The sequence below is a fragment of the Marmota flaviventris genome, chromosome 1 (genome assembly GCF_047511675.1).
Source record: "Marmota flaviventris isolate mMarFla1 chromosome 1, mMarFla1.hap1, whole genome shotgun sequence".
Taxonomy (NCBI): Eukaryota; Metazoa; Chordata; class Mammalia; order Rodentia; family Sciuridae; genus Marmota; species Marmota flaviventris.
In genome coordinates, this window is record NC_092498.1 from 218,917,534 (window position 1) to 218,935,241 (window position 17,708).

The 17,708-nt window shown below is 66.5% G+C and overlaps 1 protein-coding gene across 3 annotated transcripts; it reads left to right on the forward strand.

Annotated features, from left to right (window-relative positions):
- Nucleotides 1-413: 413 nt before the first annotated feature.
- On the forward strand, nt 414-16,900 carry Tle2 (TLE family member 2, transcriptional corepressor). Of its 3 annotated transcripts, none has more exons than XM_027952376.2 (21): nt 414-496; nt 574-671; nt 883-946; nt 1,305-1,349; nt 2,735-2,797; nt 4,735-4,809; nt 5,024-5,204; nt 5,709-5,728; nt 8,182-8,289; nt 9,305-9,349; nt 9,618-9,767; nt 10,940-11,078; nt 11,774-11,934; nt 12,462-12,538; nt 13,167-13,416; nt 13,634-13,881; nt 13,969-14,116; nt 14,723-14,810; nt 15,172-15,322; nt 15,572-15,648; nt 16,700-16,900. In XM_027952376.2, the coding sequence occupies exons 1-21, from the start codon at nt 473-475 to the stop codon at nt 16,729-16,731; spliced, it is 2,244 nt and encodes a 747-aa protein (XP_027808177.2). In that variant the 5' UTR covers nt 414-472; the 3' UTR covers nt 16,732-16,900. The 3 variants fall into 3 exon arrangements, with proteins under 3 accessions (XP_027808177.2, XP_027808178.2, XP_027808179.2); XM_027952377.2 differs by having other exon boundaries at nt 5,027-5,204; XM_027952378.2 differs by lacking the exon at nt 14,723-14,810.
- The last annotated feature ends 808 nt before the right edge of the window (nt 16,901-17,708 follow it).

Below are 17,708 nucleotides of genomic sequence, written 5' to 3' on the forward strand. Positions count from 1 at the left end.
CCCAATGTCACTGCCTGGGAAAAGCCATTGCTGACCCCAGACCGGCGCCCTCCCCACGGGGCGGGGGCGGCCGGTGTCGGTCGTTTCCTCGTCGGGGGCGGGAGCCCTGGGCCTGGCCGTCAGCCTCAGTTTCCCCGCGGGCCAAGGGCGCGGGGACGGGGGTCTGGGCCGCGGCGCGCGGGGGCGCGGGCGCCGGGCGGGGCGCGCGGGGGCAGCGGCGCCACCTTAAGGCGGCTCTGCCCGCGGCTCCCGGCCGAGCCCCGCCGGAGGGAGGCGGCTCCGCGCGGGGCCCGCCGCCCGCGCCGCCACCGAGCCGGCCGCCGACCTTCCCGCCGCCCGCCGCCCGCGCCGGGTCGGCAGGGGCCGCGGGTCCCGCAGCGCGCCCGCCCCGCCCGCCCGGCCGCGCGCCCCGCGCCGCCGCCCCCTGCCCACATTGTCCGGCTCGGGCGGCGCCGGGCCTCGGGACGGCAGGATGTACCCCCAGGGGAGGCACCCGGTGAGCGGGGGGGCCCGGGCGCAGGGGGGTCGCCGGCCGCCCCGGGCCCGGGAACTCAGCCGCGCGCGTCCCCCCAGACCCCGCTGCAGCCCGGCCAGCCCTTCAAGTTCTCCATCCTGGAGATCTGCGACCGCATCAAGGAGGAGTTCCAGTTCCTGCAGGCGCAGTACCACAGGTGAGGCGCCAGCACCGCAGCCAGGGCAGGTGGGCGCCCAGGGCCGCGGGTGGGCGCCCAGGGCGGGGGTCGCCACCGCGGGGCGCCGAGGGGCGACAGTCTACACCCCCGGGTCGCGGGAGGGTGGGAGGAAGTGAGGGGGGACCCACCTCCGCACTTTGGAAACTGGCCCACGTGGGGCGCGGGGACCCTCTTGTCCTCTCCTCCCCAGCCTCAAGCTGGAATGCGAGAAGCTGGCCAGTGAGAAGACCGAGATGCAGCGGCATTATGTTATGGTGAGGGGCTGGTCCCTGGACCGGGGAGAGGGGCCGGGCGCTGGTGTTGACCCTGAGCCCTGTCCTACCCGCCTGAGATCTGGGTTTCCTGTCCACAGCCTCCGGGCTTCCGCGCCGCAGCCCTGTGGTCCAGGGTCACTGGGTATCCCCACCTGCCCCTCCTCTCCTAGGAGGGCAAAGGGACTCCTCCAGGCAGACCCCCTGATTCCCCCCTGGACTCTCCTTCTGACGCCCCCATGGGGCTGGGGCCTCCATGTCACACTGATCCTCCATGTCACACTGACCCCTAGCCTGGGTGCTCTTGAGACCCCAGCGTCCCCCAGCTCCTAGGTGTCCCCAGTGGGCTTTTCCTTTGCAGTACTACGAAATGTCCTACGGGCTCAACATCGAGATGCATAAGCAGGTAACTGCGGGGTTGGGGTGGGTGTACGGGAGGGAGGGTGGGGTCGGGAAGCCATGGGACACCAGGGTGCAGTTTGGGGCAAAGCAGACCCAGGGAGGGGGGCTCATCATGAAATCCTGTAGAGGCTCCGGGGGGCTGATTTGGGAGCAGTCTCATGGAAGCAAAGTGATTTTCAGTTTCTGGGGACAGGAGCCTACAGCTGGGGCCAGCCAGCAGAGAGGCGGGCAGAGGGCAGGGGCTGGGTGTCCCCTGGAGAAGAGGGTGGACATCTGGGTAGGAGGCTGTGGAGACGCCTCTGTCCCAGGAAAGGCCCTGGCTGATGGTCTTGGAGGTCCCTTCCTGCCCAACGTCTGAGGTTTGGAGATGGACCCTGAGACACTGTGGGAATTCTGGAAGTCCTGAGTGCATCCCCGTGGTATTGCCAGAAGGTTCTGAGATTGTTCTCGGGCCCTGACTTGGACTGAGCCCACCTTTCCAGGCTGTCCTCACGGCTCTGAGATTCACCCCAAGTCTGTGGGCTTCTGAGATCTTTCCTGAGCTTCTGAATGTGACCCACGGTTCTGAGGGGGGTGTGAAGGTTCTGAAGTGGCCCAAGGTTACTCATGAGATCCTGAGACTGACCAGTGGCTTCTAGGGGGATGGGAGGGGTTCTGGGGCTCTGAGCAGACAGATGCTTAGATTCTGTCCCTCAGAATGTCAGAGTCCAGGGCACAGCCTGGCGCGGAGTGTGGGGTGCTGGGGTGCCCGCCCTGGCATGCCTTCCTGGGCATGTCTGGACCCCAGTTCTGTTGTGGGGTAGCCTGGTGCCATCCACGGGTGCATGTAGTAGGCCCCTCACTGGGAGAAGGAATGGTGTTGTGCCAGGCCCTGGGGGCTTGGCCTGCGCTCTGCAGGTGTGGGACTGGCACCCATCAGAGACACTGCACCTGTGACTCCGGCAGAGGCGAAGCCCACCTCTGTCCTCAGCTCGGCCGGGCCCCTGCCCACACCCTGACGGCAGCAGAGCCCTGACTTTGCGTGTGTGGTGCGGAGACTGGGGCTCGCAGCACGATGCCCATGACACCCAGAGCCGGGCTGTGCCCAGGGGCAGCGCAGGCCCACCAGGCTGGAGCCCGGCCCGGGGCTCCCGTGGTCAGCCCCACACCTCTGAGCGCCTGACTGACGTGCGGCCGGGTGGCCCCTGCAGTCGGTGGGTGTCTGGGGGGTGGACTGTTGCTGGACTCCAGGCCACCCTGGGCCTCAGCCAGGACCCGCAGGCTGAGTCCCCTTGGCCCTGCCTGGCCGGCCTCGGAGTCCCAGTGCAGCTGGCACGCAACTCCTGCTCTGGGTTGGCAAGTGCTGGTCACTCGGGAGCTGGCCAAGCCGGTCTTGTCATTTCCTGCCAGGCAGAGATTGTGAAGCGGCTCAGCGGCATCTGTGCCCAGATCATCCCCTTCCTGACCCAGGAGGTGAGTGGGCCTGGGAGGGGGACGGGGAGGCACCCGGTGGGCAGCGAGGGCACCTCCGCGGGTCCTGCTGTGTGCACTGGTCGAGGCGGCCACTGTGGGCAGGGGCTGCAGGAATGGAGGAAGCTGTTGGCTGAGGGTGAGGATGGAGGTGACAGGTGTGGAGCTGACCCCTCAGGCCCTGCAGCCAGGCCACCTCAGTCCCAATCCTGGCTGTGTGGCCTTAGGCAAGACAGGTGCCTCTCTGTGCTTGTTTGCTCCTCGTGTGGTCACGAAGCGTGGGTGCAGGCGGGAGCCTAGTCAGCGCCTAGTAAGGGGTGACACTTCCGTGGTGCGCAGTGAGAGCCCCACAAAGGGACTTGCTGCAGGGTCCCCCCACGGCAGGTCCCTGGAGTTGGCAGATCCCAGGCCAGGAGGCGGCATGGGGAGCAGGGCCGGATGGGAGCTGGGGTGGAGTGGGCGGAGCCTCGTGTGCAGAGCAGACAGTTCTGGGGCTGCAGGGGCCGGGCAGGGATTGCTGCGCAGCCTGCTCCTGGCTGGGCACTTAAGTGGTTGCTGGTGGGTTTCCTTGTGTATTTTAACGTAGTAATTTTAAGAAGATGGAAGGAGCACAGACGTGTAGGGTGGGGCCAGCACTTCACTGGGACTAACACCAAAGCCAGCCTGTGAGGGCGCCAGCCCCTGGGCCCAGGGCCTTTGCACAGGCTGTTCCTAGTTCTGGGGAAGCATTTTGTGATGAGGAGAGTTTCTACCTCAGAGTGGGTACCACTGGGAGGGCCCTTGTCGCTGTGGGGATCAAACAGAGGGGGGAGGCTCAACTCAGGTAGGACCCCAACTCCTCTGAGCCTGAGGTTTCTGGGAGCTCAGGACAGGAAGTGGTGGGGACAGGGCCCTGAGTGAGAAGGGAAGGAACGTTAAGAAGTTTGGGTGAAAGCACTTTGGGAAGGAGCGGCGACAGGCACAGGTGTCTGCCCAGCACTCTGCCCCCAGGCTGGGAGTTGGCAGGCTGCAACCCGCCTGCACACCCGGCCCTCTGTCTGCTTGTGTGAATAAAGCTTTATTGTCACCCACCACACCTGTCGGCGTCCACGGTGTCCACAGCAGCTTCCCCACCGCAGTGGTGAGCTGAGGAGGTGTGACTGAGGCCCAGAGCCTGCAAAGCCAGAAAATGTCGACTCTCTGGCCCCTTCGAGAAGAGGCGGCCCTGGACACACCCACACGGTGTGCCCTCGGAGGTGGTCCTAGCAACGTGCTCACTGGCCCCTCTGCCGTCCTCAGGAGCACAGTGGACAGCTGTGTTTGGCCAAGGGCCACACTGCGCATCCCGCGGAGAGGCCTCCAGCCATGTGTGGCCACGCGGTTCATTACGTCGATGTCTTGTTTTTCTGTGGTGCTGGGGACGCAGCCCAGGGCCTCGTGCGTGCTGGGTGAGCCTCCGTGGACACAGCTCCGGGAGGCACGCTTGCCCAGCAGGCACGAGGCCCTGGGCTCCGTCCCCAGCACTGGAAAAAAAGGAATATTGAGTTATAGAGGCCAGAGGCAGGAGAGCAGAGGGCCACAGAGGAGGTCAAGTGGGGGTCCTAGCTGCTCGGACAGGCGGCTCGGGCCGGGCTCCTCAGGTGCTCCCTGGAGGTGTGTGTCCTTGGGCCTGGTGGGTGGCACCTGGAGCTGACCTAGCAGTGTTCTCTACTGGGGACGTGCATGGCTGACACAGTGGGTGCTGCTGGCCTGGGGCGGGTGGAGGCCAGGGACACTGCTCAGCACCCTGCAGTCCAGGACCCACCCCGAGAAGGGTCCAGGGGTCCAGCCGGAGCGGGTGACCGCGGGGTCCTTTTCTGTGTTTATTTCATCATTTTAAGAAGAGAGGGAGGGTCGAGCGAGAAGGGACGAGAGTGGCGGGGGCAGGGCTGGCTCAGGTGCCTGTGTCCTGTCGTGTCCAGCACCAGCAGCAGGTTCTCCAGGCAGTGGAGCGGGCCAAGCAGGTGACGGTGGGGGAGCTGAACAGCCTCATCGGGGTGAGTGCTGCCGGCCGGGTTGCCCTGGGGACGCGGACCCCAGGCCCTGCCCCTGCCCCTGCCCCCGGGAGGGAGGGGCAGGCAGCTGGCCCTAGCTCTGGCCAGCCCAGAGCCCCAGGCGGTGTGGCCCCTCTGCTCAAGCCCGGCCCCCGCTGTCCCCCGGGCCCTGGGGTGCTGCTGGGTGCCCGCCCTGCCCATCCTTCGTCCCCCCTAGCAGCAGCTCCAGCCGCCGTCCCACCACGCCCCCCCTGTGCCCCTCACCCCTCGCCCGGCTGGGCTGGTGGGCAGCAGTGCCACCGGGCTGCTCGCCCTGTCCGGAGCGCTGGCCGCCCAGGCTCAGCTGGCAGCCGCCGCCAAGGAGGATCGAGCAGGCGCAGAGGCCGAGGGGCCCAGAGGTGAGTGGGCAGCCCAGGCTGGCCCCTGGGGGCGGGCGGGGGGAGAGGGGCCGGGCTGAGGTTCGGCCTTGTCCCCAGCCACGTCCTGGGCAACCTCTGCCCTCCTCGGGGCACCTTTGTGAAGGGGCCGGGAAGGGGCAGCCGCTCCTGCAGGGCCTGCGGCTGGGAGAAGGCGCTGTGTCCAGCAGCCCTCAGTGACATGCCCCCCTCCCTCTGTCCCTCCCTCTCTCCTCTTTCCCCTCTCTCTCCCTCTCTCTCTCTCTGTCCCCCTCCCTCTCTCTCCCCCCCTCTCCCTCTCCTCTCTCCCTCTCTCCCTCTCCCCCTCCCCCTCTCCCCTCCCTCTGTCTCCCCATCTCTCCTTCTCCCTCTCTCTCCCCCCTCTCTGTCTCTCTGTCCCCCTCCCTCTCTCTCCCCCCCTCTCCCCCTCCCTCTCTCCCCCCCCCTCTCTCCTCTCTCTCTCTCTCTCTCTCTCTCTCTCTCTCTCTGCCTCCTGCCTCCTGCCAGTGGAGAGAGCCCCGAGCCGGGTAAGTCAGGGCACAGGTGCGGGCCGTGTGCACAGGCCCAGGTGGGGGGCTCTGAGCCTGTGGGCCTCAGGAGACCCCTCCCCACTGCACACCTCCCCCAGCCTCTGTCTGTCCAGCTTCTGCAACCCTGAGGGTCACTGAGGGATGAGTGCTCGCCCGTGGTCCTGTTCCGTCCCCTCCTGATGGAGACAGTGTGAGCCAGCCCTCCACACTGTCACCCCACCGACTCGGGAGGCTGAGGCGGGAGGAGGGCATGTCCATGGCTGGCCCGGGGAACCTTAGCAAGCTTCTGTCTCAAAGCCAAATAGAAGGGGCTGGGGTGTGGCCGGGGGTGGCGCAGCCCCGGGCCATCCCCAGACCAAAGGAAAAGGTCTCTGAGGTTCCAGAGCATGGGGCTGCGAGGGGTTGGGGACTCCCTGCCCCACACTGTCCCCTGGACGGTCTCGTGCAAGTGGCGAGTGTCGGATCCAGGGAACGTGACACGGTGCCCAGGTCTTGCACCCACTCTAGTCTCCCAGTGGGCGCGTTAAAGAGTTAAACGGGCGACGTTAACAGGTGACGTGGACGTCCACCGTATATTTCATTTAACACGACGAATCCCGACGGTGGTCTCTCAACCTGTCTTCAAGGGACCTTCAGTGCCCACCTTTGGGTTTCTTCCCTCTGTGAGGCCTCCTGGGTCCTGGGGCTCTGCTCCCCAGTGCCCTGGGCAGGCCGTGGGCAGGGCGTGGGCAGGCGTGGGCAGGCCTGGCCCGTGGCACCCGGCAGCCCGAGGTGTGCTGGACACAGCAGGGAACCTGGAAACACCCAGAGCCCCGAGACGGGGGCTGGAGAGACCCCCGTGCAGTTCTGCTCCTGGTTTGTGTCCTTGGCACAATGTCCGCGGGAGCAGGCTGACCCCTCACTCATGCACCTGTGCACCTGGAGAGCTCTCAGGAGGCCCTCGACCCGCTGCCACAGGGGACGTCTTCACAGGGCCGTCGCGAGTCCCCAGGGCATGTCCCTGGGAAGCCTTCCTGGCCGGACGCTGGGAGCTCTGAGGAGCTGGGGGCCCAGGGCCTCCCTCTTTGTTTTATTTTGAGACAGGGTCTCGCCGAGTTGCCCAGGCCAGCCTTGAACTTGATGTCCTGCCCCAGCCTCCTGGGTAGCTGGGATGACGGCCGTGGCCACCCCGGGCCCACCACGCGGCCTTGTTGGTTTCGGTTGTGGGTGGACACAGCAGCTTTATTCACGTGGCGCTGAGCATCGAACCCAGGGCCTCACCTGTGCGAGGCAAGAGCTCCGCCCCTGAGCCCAGCCCCGGTCCCCAGGTGGCCTTGTAGGGACATCAGGCAGGGACTCGGCCCGCCCTGATCCAGCGTGAGCGCCTCTTGACCGATGCCCTCCGTGGCCAACGCCTTGTTTCCCCGCGTGGACGCGCTGAGGTCCCGCTGCACAGGAAACTTGGTGGGCACTGTCCAGCCATGAGGACCTCGGAGCTAACCCTGGAGTCGGTGCCGGCCACTGTGGACCTGTCTACCCTGTGCTCACACAGTCACCTGGGGGAGCCAGGGACAGGGTGGTCCTGGGGGCAAAGGCTGAGGAAGCCACGGGTCTTCACCTGTGATCCAGCTCCAGGGGACCCTGAGCCACGTCTGGGGACATGTGTGGTGTCACCACTGGGGGAGCTCCTGGCCTGGAGGGGTAGAGGCCAGGGCTGCCGCTCAGCTCCCGCGGGGCCCAGGACCACCCCAGAGGACAGGCCGGGCGATGTCCGCGGTGCCCAGGGCGGTCGGCGAGCGTGTGCTGGGCAGCGCGGCCATCTCCAGGGAGCCGAGAGGGCTCACGGCAGTGCTGTGCCCCGCTCCTCAGTGTGACGTCCCTCACCCTCCCAGCAAGCCTGGGAAGCCATCTATGACGAGGAAACAGGCTCAGGAGGTTCAGTGGCTTGGCCACCGTCACGCGGCTGGCGAGGCGCCACCGGCCCCGGCCCACGCGGGCCCGCTGCCCACGACATGGCGTCCTGCATCTTCCGCTTCAGTGACCCCCGTGTCCACCCTTCTGTCCCGTGGTGTCTGCTGGGTCTGTCTGCGTTGCGCGGCTGGGGCTCCACCGCAGAGCCACGTCCAGGCCCTCGCAGGCTGCCACCTTCGGCAGAGCGCGGCCGTGCCCAGCCCTCGTGGGGCGGCCCTGCCAGGCCCTCGCGGGGCACGGGCCGCGCTGCAGATGTCGGAGGCCACCCCGCCTGTGCTCTTGTGCATGAGGAGGCCCCGGGACGTGAGAGCTGCTGGGGGCCACCCAGCGTGACCCCAGTGGCACCCACGGCCTGCCAGGGTCCCCGTCCCCACGCCGTGCCCGCCCCACGAGCTCGGCCCTGGAGGCCCCACTTTCCGACGGAAGCTTGAGCAGCATGGCTGGCCCCCGGCCGTAGCAGGAGACGCGGGAGAGGCCCTGACCCTCTCTGCTCCCCACAGACGGCGTCCCCCTCGCCCCCCGAGAGTCTGGTGGAGGAGGAGCGACCCAGTGGCCCTGGCGGCAGCGGGAAGCAGAGAACCGAGGAGAAGGACCTGTCGGGACCTTATGTGAGTGGGGGCAGGCAGAGGACTGGGGTGGGCAGCACTGCCCAGATGGTGCCTGGCCAGGCCCCCGGGTGCCCAGCTCTGCCCACTGCCCTCACTCCACAGCCCTCCACAGCTCCCTGATGGTCACCGGACAGGGCCAGTCAGGACAGCCCCCATGCTGCCAGCCCTGACCAGTGGCTCTACCTCCATAGCCTCTGGACCGTGCAGCCGCGTCCCTGCCCCTGGCACCTGCGCCTGCTCCCTAGAGTCCCCTCCCCGCCTTTGGGAAACCACTGTCCCCTTCGGACCTCAGGTCTCCTAGGGGCCTCCGCGGCCCTCCTGGGACCTGGGACCCTGCTGTGAGCTTGACCAGACCTGTGGCCTCCAGCTCCCTGCCAGGGCCGCGGCCTCCTCCCTCTGCAGGGTGCGGTCTGCTCCCCCACGTCCCCTCCCCATGTCCCCGTCCCTGTTACGGCTCCTTGATTTAAAGAAGGAGGCAGCCAAGGGAGTGACTCAGTCACAGGGTGACGCCTGGCCCACGGTGGCCCTGGGCACGGGAGGAGGTCAGGGGAGGCCCAGCTGCCAGCAGATCTGGCCTCCAGGCCACAGGCTGCACCTGGGGTCCTCCTGGGTGTCCACAAGTCGCCAGCGGCAGCCCCGGGTGTCTGAGCCGCCCGCCCCAGTGTCCAGGACAGGGCTTCTGCGTCAGCAGCGGGGCCGAGATGTGGGCAGCCTGGGGTGGGCAGGGCGGGGTCAGGAGGGTGACAGCTGGCCACACGGCCTGCCTGGAGAGAGCCGGGAAGGGGGCTCGGGCCTCGGGACCCTGCCTCTCCGTCACCAGAGCGCTGAGGCCGAGAGGCTGGTACCGTCACTCTGCTTCTCTCCCCCGGGACCCCTCCCGGCACTGCCACCTTCCCTCCGCCCCGGCACGTGGGCCGGGCAGCCTAGACAGGGCCATCGCAGCTGGCGCGCCATCTTGGGAGAGATCAGGGGCATGGAGGCAGGGGCATGACCAGAATGACTCCCCCTCCCCCAGGAGAGCGACGAGGACAGGAGTGACTACAACCTGGTGGTGGACGAGGTGGGTCTTCAGGACAGGGGCCGCAGGGCATGGGTCCTGGTCCCCTCTGTGCGATGGGGACAGAGCTCTCGGGTGGCAGCCACGTGGCCTCAAGCCCGGGCTCCTGTGGTTTGGGAAGGGACGCCACCTCCCTGGCCCCTTCTGTCTGTGGGAAAGGCAGGTGGTAACCCACCTCGGTGACACCGAGGCACAGGTGGCTTCGCGAGGTGCATGTGGACCCAGAGCAGTAGGGGGGCTCCCAGTTCACCTCAGCTTCTCCCCAACCCAGGACCAGCCCTCAGAGCCCCCCAGTCCAGCTACCACCCCCTGTGGAAAGGCACCCATCTGTGTCCCTGCCCGTCGGGATCTCGTGGACAGTCCGGCCTCCTTGGCCTCTAGTCTTGGCTCACCGCTCCCTAGACCCAAGGAGCTTGTCTTGGTAAGGGGGCGGGGGGGGGGGCTTGAAACTCACTTTATTTGTCCCGGGGGGCCTGGAAACAGACATGGTACAATGAGAAATGAGCTGGGCTGATACCAACCGCTTCCTCATGATTCTTTTATCTCCCAATTTTTCCTGCAAAGATTCACTTTGTTGAGCCTCAGTAAATGTTTAAAAAAAAAGCAGCTTTGTGACTAAGCTTGGAAAATAAATATCAAGAACAACTCTGCACCTTACCTGGAAACCAGGTGTCCCTCAATAAACAGTCCCTCCCGCAGAGGTAGGTGCAGGGAAAGGGCCCGCGAACGACGGGCGGCTAGCTGGGCTGGTCAGAGCGCCAGGGTCCTCCGAGGCTTTTAGAGCCCACCAGCCCCAACCCGAGGCGTCCCTGAGGAGAGAACCCTATGGAACAGCTGTCCCACAGGGCTCCCAGGTGGACTGCGCAGCCGTCCAAGGCCCACCCCCGCCCCACGTCCTCCCAGACCCCTGGCCTGCACTTGCCCAGGGAGATGTGGGTTTCTAGGCCTCCCTCCCAGCGGGTTGCCATGGCTACCGCCAGAGGTCGGGGGGCCTGTCCACGTTGAGTGCCCTCTCCCTCCCTGCAGGGAGACCTCTGGGGATGCGGCAGAGCTCAGCTCCGCAGAGACGCCCCACAGTCCTCCCAACCCCAGCACGTCCCTGGGCCCCACCCTGTCCCAGGCGCGGGGCCTGGCCGGGAGGGCCGCCGGACGCTTCGCTAGACCATAGCCTCCAAAGGCCCAGGAGACCCCGGAGACCTCCGGGCCTGGCTGCGGGGGACGCCCTCGCGAGCAAGAGGAGGCCGCGGCAAGCGCCAGCCTCTGGGTGCTGCCCAACTGTCCCCTGGGGCCGCCCGCTGCTCCAGGTGCCCTGCTGTGGCTCTGCCCACGCCACCCCATCCACCCGTGTCCCTCACTAGCTCCGCTCACGCCGTCCCTCGCGCCCAGCTCCCAGAATGGAGGTGCAGGTGGCCTCGGCGGACAGGCACGTGTGCTGTGGCCGACCCCGGGTGCCCACCGCCCAGCCAGTGCTGGGCCTTGGGGACCTGTGCAGACAGTCCTCGGCCCTGGTGGCCCTGTGCCCTCCTGTCCCGTTCCCGACGGGATCCCTGGGCCACGCTGCCAGTGGCCACTCAGCCCTGCTCCTCTCTGCAGAACGACCTGCCGGCGGGCACCCCTGCCTCCAAGTCCTGCGACTCCTCCCCGCCCCAGGACGCACCCACCCCAGGGCCCAGCTCCGCCAGTCACCTCTGCCCACTGGCCGCCAAGCCCGCGCCGTCCACAGACAGCCTCGGTGAGTGCCACCGCGGGCCTGCCCGGCGGGGCCTCCTGCTGGGGGTTTCCAGGGACGGGAGAGTTGGGGGCCTGGGTTCCAGCCCCAGAGCGCCCGCGTGGCCCTCTTGCACCCTGGGCCACCTTCCCCCTCAGCTGGGCACGTGGGAAACCCAGGCCCAGCGAGCCGAGTGGCCCTGGGCCCAGCCTAGTGCACAAAAGACGAGTGTTTGAGTCAGGCTGGGGTCCAGGCCCGGGTGGCAGTTACCAGCTCTGTGACCTTGGACAAGTGACCAACCTCTCTGAGCCGGTTTGTTACCAGTGATGTGAGGAGTGGCAGTGCCAGGCTGGTTCTGGGGCTCCTGGGTCCCGCCCTCAGGGCCTCCGGGTGCTACGGGAGATGACCCGGAACCCAGATCCCAGCCCTGAATGGCCAGGGCCAGGGTAGGAGGAGGGGCTCAGGACAGGAGGGACAAGGACTGGGGGGGGGGGTGGGGGGGGTGGGGGGGGGTGGGGGTGGGTGGGCCCTGCATCTGGGTTTTGGAGGACGAGCAGGCGTCCACCAGCACAAGGACAGGCACGGGCCCGCCACCCAGAGAGCCGCAGCTGGGGTCGGCAGCTGTCCCCGGGTGTGGCCAGCGGACATCCGGGGCCTGACACCCCAAGGGCCGGAGGGGAGGGACGGGCGGGTGTTGAAGACCTGTCCTTCTCGCCCAGCCCTGAGGAGCCCCCTGGCCCTGTCCAGCCCCTTCACCACGTCCTTCAGCCTGGGCTCCCACAGCACCCTCAACGGGGACCTCTCCATGCCCAGCTCCTACGTCAGCCTCCACCTGTCCCCCCAGGTCAGCAGCTCCGTGGTGTACGGACGCTCCCCCATGGTGAGTCTGTGGGCAGCACAGGGCCCGGGCTGGGGCCGGGGCCGGGGCCAGCACAGCTACTCAAGGAGAGGCAGGCACGGCAGAGGGCTGGGCCCAGGCTGGGCAGGTGTGGGTGACCTGAGGGTCTGAGGAGCCGCAGGCCCAACCCAGCTCAGAGCCGAGGCTGTGGGGAGCAGCAGCTGGGGTCAAACTCGCTCAGAGGCTGCCCTGGCCCCGCAGGGTTCCCAAGAACAGGCCTTGGCGGCCCTGCAGGGTCTGCGGACCCCTGCGCCACAGCAGGTCTGCGCAGCGGGTGGGTGACTTGAGGACCCTCCAGCCCTGGCTTTAGGGTACCTGGATAGACTGGGGGCCCCTCAAGTAAACACCTGAGGTCCCCGTCTCTGGAGGAGCAGGCACTTCTGCCCTTGGGTCGGGGCTGAAACCAGATGCAGGGTCCGTGGATAAACAGGGCATGGCGGGCGGGCATGGCAGAGGGCAGAGCGGGGCAGAGACGCTGGCCCTGGGGGACCTTCTCTGGCCTCTGACAGATGGCATTTGAGTCCCACCCCCATCTCCGAGGGTCGTCCATCTCTTCCTCCCTGCCCAGCATCCCTGGGGGAAAGCCGTGAGTACCGGGGCGGGGTCCCCGGGGTGGGGTCTCCTGTGCCCTTGTGGGGGTCTCTTGAAGATGACCAGTTCCCAGCAGGGCTCCTGGAGGAAGGTGCTCAGCCCAGTAGTGATGGTCTACAGGGGGGTTCTGCCCCAGGGGACCCTTGGCCACACCAGGGGACATCTGTGGTTGTCATGGCTGGGGCAAAGGGAGCGCCTGGCACGGGGTGGTCACGTGGTTTCTGAGTCCCTGAAATCACGCCACGCCTGTCATCCCAGCCAGTGCGGAGGCCGAGGCAGGAGGATGGCAAGTGAGAGGCCAGACTCAGCCAACTAGCAAAACCCTGTCTCAAAGGATACAAGGGCTGTAGCTCAGTGGTGGGGCACCCCCGAGGGACCAAGTTGGGTTCATCTGAGCCTAACTGGCCCCAGGTAGCTCAGTCCTTTCCATGGATCCCGGTTTAGCCACGCGGGCTTGCTGTGCAGGCCGGGCCAGGTCCTTTCTGTCCTGGCCATCCCCCCATCACGAGGACCCTGTCCTCCCCTTTCTCTAATGCATCAGCGGGTACCAGGCAGAAGGTGACTCCCTGGGCAGTGAGGAGCACAGGGCCTGTCCCTGGTGGTCACGGCCACCTCCCACGCAGGGCCTACTCCTTCCACGTGTCTGCGGACGGGCAGATGCAGCCGGTGCCCTTCCCCTCGGACGCCCTGGTGGGCACGGGCATCCCGCGGCACGCGCGGCAGCTGCACACGCTGGCGCACGGCGAGGTGGTGTGCGCAGTCACCATCAGCGGCTCCACGCAGCACGTGTACACGGGCGGCAAGGGCTGCGTGAAGGTGTGGGACGTGGGCCAGCCGGGCGCCAAGACGCCGGTGGCCCAGCTCGACTGCCTGGTGAGGGCGGCCCCGGCCGGGGGCGGGGCCTGAGCCGGGGGCGGGGCCTGAGCCGTGGGGCGGGGCCTGAGGGAACCTCAAAGCCAACCAGGGAGGGACTTGCAGCGCCGAGGGGCGGACTTGCGGGCCAATGGGCGGGGCTGACCCGAGGCTAGGGAGTCCGGGGGTGTGGCCCGGGCTGGTGACCAGCTCTCGCTCCCCTCCTTGCTGGCCCCAGAACCGGGACAACTACATTCGTTCCTGCAAGCTGCTGCCTGACGGCCGGAGTCTAATCGTGGGTGGCGAAGCCAGCACTTTGTCCATTTGGGACCTGGCGGCGCCCACCCCCCGCATCAAGGCCGAGCTGACCTCCTCCGCCCCGGCCTGCTACGCCCTGGCGGTCAGCCCCGACGCCAAGGTCTGCTTCTCCTGCTGCAGCGACGGCAACATCGTGGTGTGGGATCTGCAGAACCAGACCATGGTCAGGTGGGTGCCTTCCCTCCCTGTGCACCAGGTGGGTGGGCTGGAGACACCCAGGCTCCCGGACAGACACCTGGGCCATGCTCCCTCCAGGCAGTTCCAGGGCCACACCGATGGTGCCAGCTGCATCGACATCTCTGACTACGGCACTCGGCTGTGGACTGGCGGCCTGGACAACACGGTGCGCTGCTGGGACTTGCGGGAGGGGCGACAGCTGCAGCAGCACGACTTCAGCTCCCAGGTGGGCTGGCTGAGGTCTGGGGCAGGGGTGGGAGTTGCAGGAATCTTGCCTCCTTTCCTGTCCTCAGTGGGTGGCCCAATTCCAGGCTCAGGCTGGGATTATCTGAGTCCTACTTTCTTGTCCTCCAGACCAATCCACAGGCCATCACCTTTAATTCTCAAACACAGGGTAACACAAAAGGCCTGATTCATATTAAGCTATGGGGCCACTGAGATCCTCAGATCATCTTCCCACGTGTTCTTGTCCATCCATTCCCATCTTCTTATCTCTTTCTGTATAGCTGGTTTCTCCTCCCAGCTTTCAACCTCTGGACTCCCCAGAGGGCTCCTGACAGCTCCCCTCTCCACTGAGGACTCATCCTGGGAGCCACTGACCTGAGGGGGCAGGTGGAGGCTGATGTGGGACAGAGGCTGGGCTTGGAGAGGTCCCTGTGCAGGGTGCTGTGGGAGTCAAGGCAGAAGGGTGGCAGAGAGGGGGAGCAGGAGGACATAGGTGTCTCGGGATTGAGCCAAGAGTCAGGAATGTGTCTTCAGGCACCGTGTGGCCAGGCAGGCATCTGAAACCCTCGGTCTTCTCTTGTAATTCCTGTGTCCCTCCTGCTGGAAGGCCGCAGGAGGCTGGGGTGGAGCTGGCCCCGTGGCTCCTGGTGCCCAGGACCGGCTCGGTGCAGAGCAGTGGGAACGCGTCCTTTCAGGTCAAAACAAGGAGCGCGCCTTGGGGGGGGGTGGGGGGGCAGAGGCCACGCTGGATCTCAGGAGCCCTGGCTCCCAGGCTTGGTCTGACCTTGAGCCTCCTTGCCTCTGCTCACGGGGAGCTGCTCACGGGGAGGCTCCTGGGCTGGCTTCTTCCCCTGCCACCCCCACCGGGCGCCCCCAGACCTGTCGTGAGCCGGGTGTAGACTATGGATGTGCTCCGCCGTCTGGGTGATTCTGTCCCCTCGGCCCGCCTGGTCTGCGGGGGGGCCCCCTGCCTCTCCTCCTCTCCGCAGGGCTAACAGGGACCTGGGGCTCGCTGGCCTCTGAGGCCCGAGGTCCCTCTCTTCCCTCCTCCCCCAGATCTTCTCCCTGGGCCACTGCCCCAACCAGGACTGGCTGGCCGTGGGCATGGAGAGCAGCGGCGTGGAGGTCCTGCACGTGCGCAAGCCCGAGAAGTACCAGCTGCACCTGCACGAGAGCTGCGTGCTGTCGCTCAAGTTCGCCTCCTGCGGTGCGCCCCCCACAGGGCGTCCCCCGGCCAGGCAGGAGGGTCGCCAGCTCGGGCCATCTAGGGAGATCTGGTCTCAATATTTAAAAAGTGGGGGTGGCTGGAGATGTAGGTGGTGAGGAGCCCCGGGGTTCAATCGCGGCACCCCGACCTCTGCCAATCCCAGTCGAGGGGCTCAGGCCTACGCCCTGCTCCAGCCCTGGGGCTCCGCCCTCTCGGGGCCTCCGCTCAGCTCTCTGCCCTCCTCTGCAGGGCGCTGGTTCGTGAGCACCGGGAAGGACAACCTGCTCAACGCCTGGAGGACGCCCTACGGAGCCAGCATCTTCCAGGCACGGCGGGGCGCTGGGCGGGGCGCTGGGCGGGGCGCTGGGCGGGGCGCTGGGCGGGGCGCTGGGCGGGGCGCTGGGCGGGGCGCCCGGCCCTGGAGTTTCAGCGGTGCCCAGACCTCAGCCTGACTCCAGCCCAGCGGCGGTCAGGGGCGGGCACCAGCTGGCACTGTCCCCACCCCACCCCCACGGCTCTGGTCCCCAGCTGAGGCTTCTGGACCCCAGGAACCTCCTGGGGGGTGACTCTGCAGCATGTCCGTCGGTCTGTCGGGCGACCTGCAGTGTCCTCATGTCCATGCGCAGGCAGAGGTGTGGGAGCCCTCCTTGGAGATGTTCCCGCGTGTGTGCGGGCCTCCCTGTGTCCACCCTGAGGCTGCCCCAGAGTCCCCACCACCCCGACCCTTGTCTCTTATGCTCATCCCGGTGGCTGGGGAGTGACTTTTACATTTTTAAAGGATCATAAAAAAATGATAGGAGATTCTGCCGGAGACTTACTTGGACTTTAGGCAAAGCCTAAAGAGTATTTCCCCGCAGGGCCCTGGCACTTTGCTGACCCTTGGACTTGGTCACTGTGCTGGGAGCCTGGGTCCTCTGCTGAGCTGTGTGCATGCTCCTGCACACCGTCTCTGAGCTTCCCAGGAGAGGGCAGCGCTGCAGTTTCTCTTCTCCTGAGGAGAGCACAGAGGCTGTGCCCTGCCCTTCCCAAGGGCACATGCCTGTCCAGCAGGGCTCAGCCCCAAAGCATGCAGCTTCTCCCCTTGGGCTGCATCAGGGCAGAGCCCCAGGCTAGTCACGGCACCGCCAGGCTGGAGACACCCTCAGACACCAGGCTCCCTCAGGCCGCGTGCAAAGCCCCGTGACGGTATTGGGGTGAAGACCAGGGTGGCTGCACGGCCCCTGTGGGCCTGTCCGCTGAGTTGAGCCATTCTCGGCCGGGGGCCACACCTCTCTAGAAAGCCTGCTGTCCCCTTCCAGCCAGGATGTCCCGGCCTGCTGGCCCCAGGTGACCTCGGTGCCCCGGGGGCCACCTCACTCTCCCTTCTCCCGTCTCCAGTCCAAGGAGTCGTCCTCCGTGCTGAGCTGTGACATCTCCAGGAACAACAAGTACATCGTGACCGGCTCGGGGGACAAGAAGGCCACCGTGTACGAGGTGGTCTACTGAGGACCTGGGGGCCCCTCCGCTGGCTGCAGGCCACCTTCTTCCCCGCTGGGGACGTGGGGGTGGGCTCCAGGGAAATAAAGGTTTTCATCCCTCGGCCTCGTCTGCTTTCCTCCCTGGGGCTTCGGGGAGCCCACTGCTGGCCCCGGGCTCTGTCATGCAGGTGGGCGGAGGCCGTGGCAGGAGGACCGGAGAGGTTGGAGCTGGGAGGCTGAGGAAGGAGCTCCTGTCATGGCTCTGCTCCCCGGTCCCTGTCCCAGGGGATGTCAGGACCCCAGCACTGGCGCAGGTAGAGGGAGGAGCTGCCCGTGCCTTCAGAGCTGTGGCCGGAGGTTGTGTCACCACCCCAGGCCCCTGCCCACAGCAACACGGCGCAGCCGTCCTGTGTCACCAGCCCCGACTTACCACGACAAAGAACCAGAGACATCAACTCAAAGAGGAAAGGTTTACTCTGGCTCATGGTTCTGGACATTCCAGTCTGTGGTCAGCTGGCCCCATGGCCTTTGGCTGGGGGCAGCACATCATTGTGGCGGGAACATGTTGAAGCCTCTCAGCTCGCGATGACCACAAAGCAAAGAGGAGGAGCCTGGGGTCCTAATGTTCCCTTCAAGGGCACGCACCCAATGACCTAAGAGGCCCGTGACGCCCCACCTTTTTTCCTGGGGCTGAAGATGAAACTTGGGTCATCGCCCACTATACCCTTAGCCCTTTAATTTTGAGACAGTGCCTAGCTAAGTTGTCCAGGCGGGCCTCAAACTTGCAATCCTTCTGTCTCAGCCTCCCCAGTTGCTGGGATTCCAGGGCTGGCCAGTGCCCCAGCCAGGCTGTACCACCTCTCGACAGTGGCCAGCTTGGGACCAGGCTTTTCACACATTGGATCTTGAGTGTCCCACAAAGGCCCATG

Coding starts and splice junctions, on each gene's coding strand:
- Tle2 (XM_027952376.2), top strand. CDS start 473: ATGTACCCCCAGGGGAGGCACCCG. Junction 947..1,304: donor TGCAGCGGCATTATGTTATG/GTGAGGGGCTGG, acceptor TTTCCTTTGCAG/TACTACGAAATGTCCTACGG. Junction 4,810..5,023: donor AGCTGAACAGCCTCATCGGG/GTGAGTGCTGCC, acceptor CGTCCCCCCTAG/CAGCAGCTCCAGCCGCCGTC.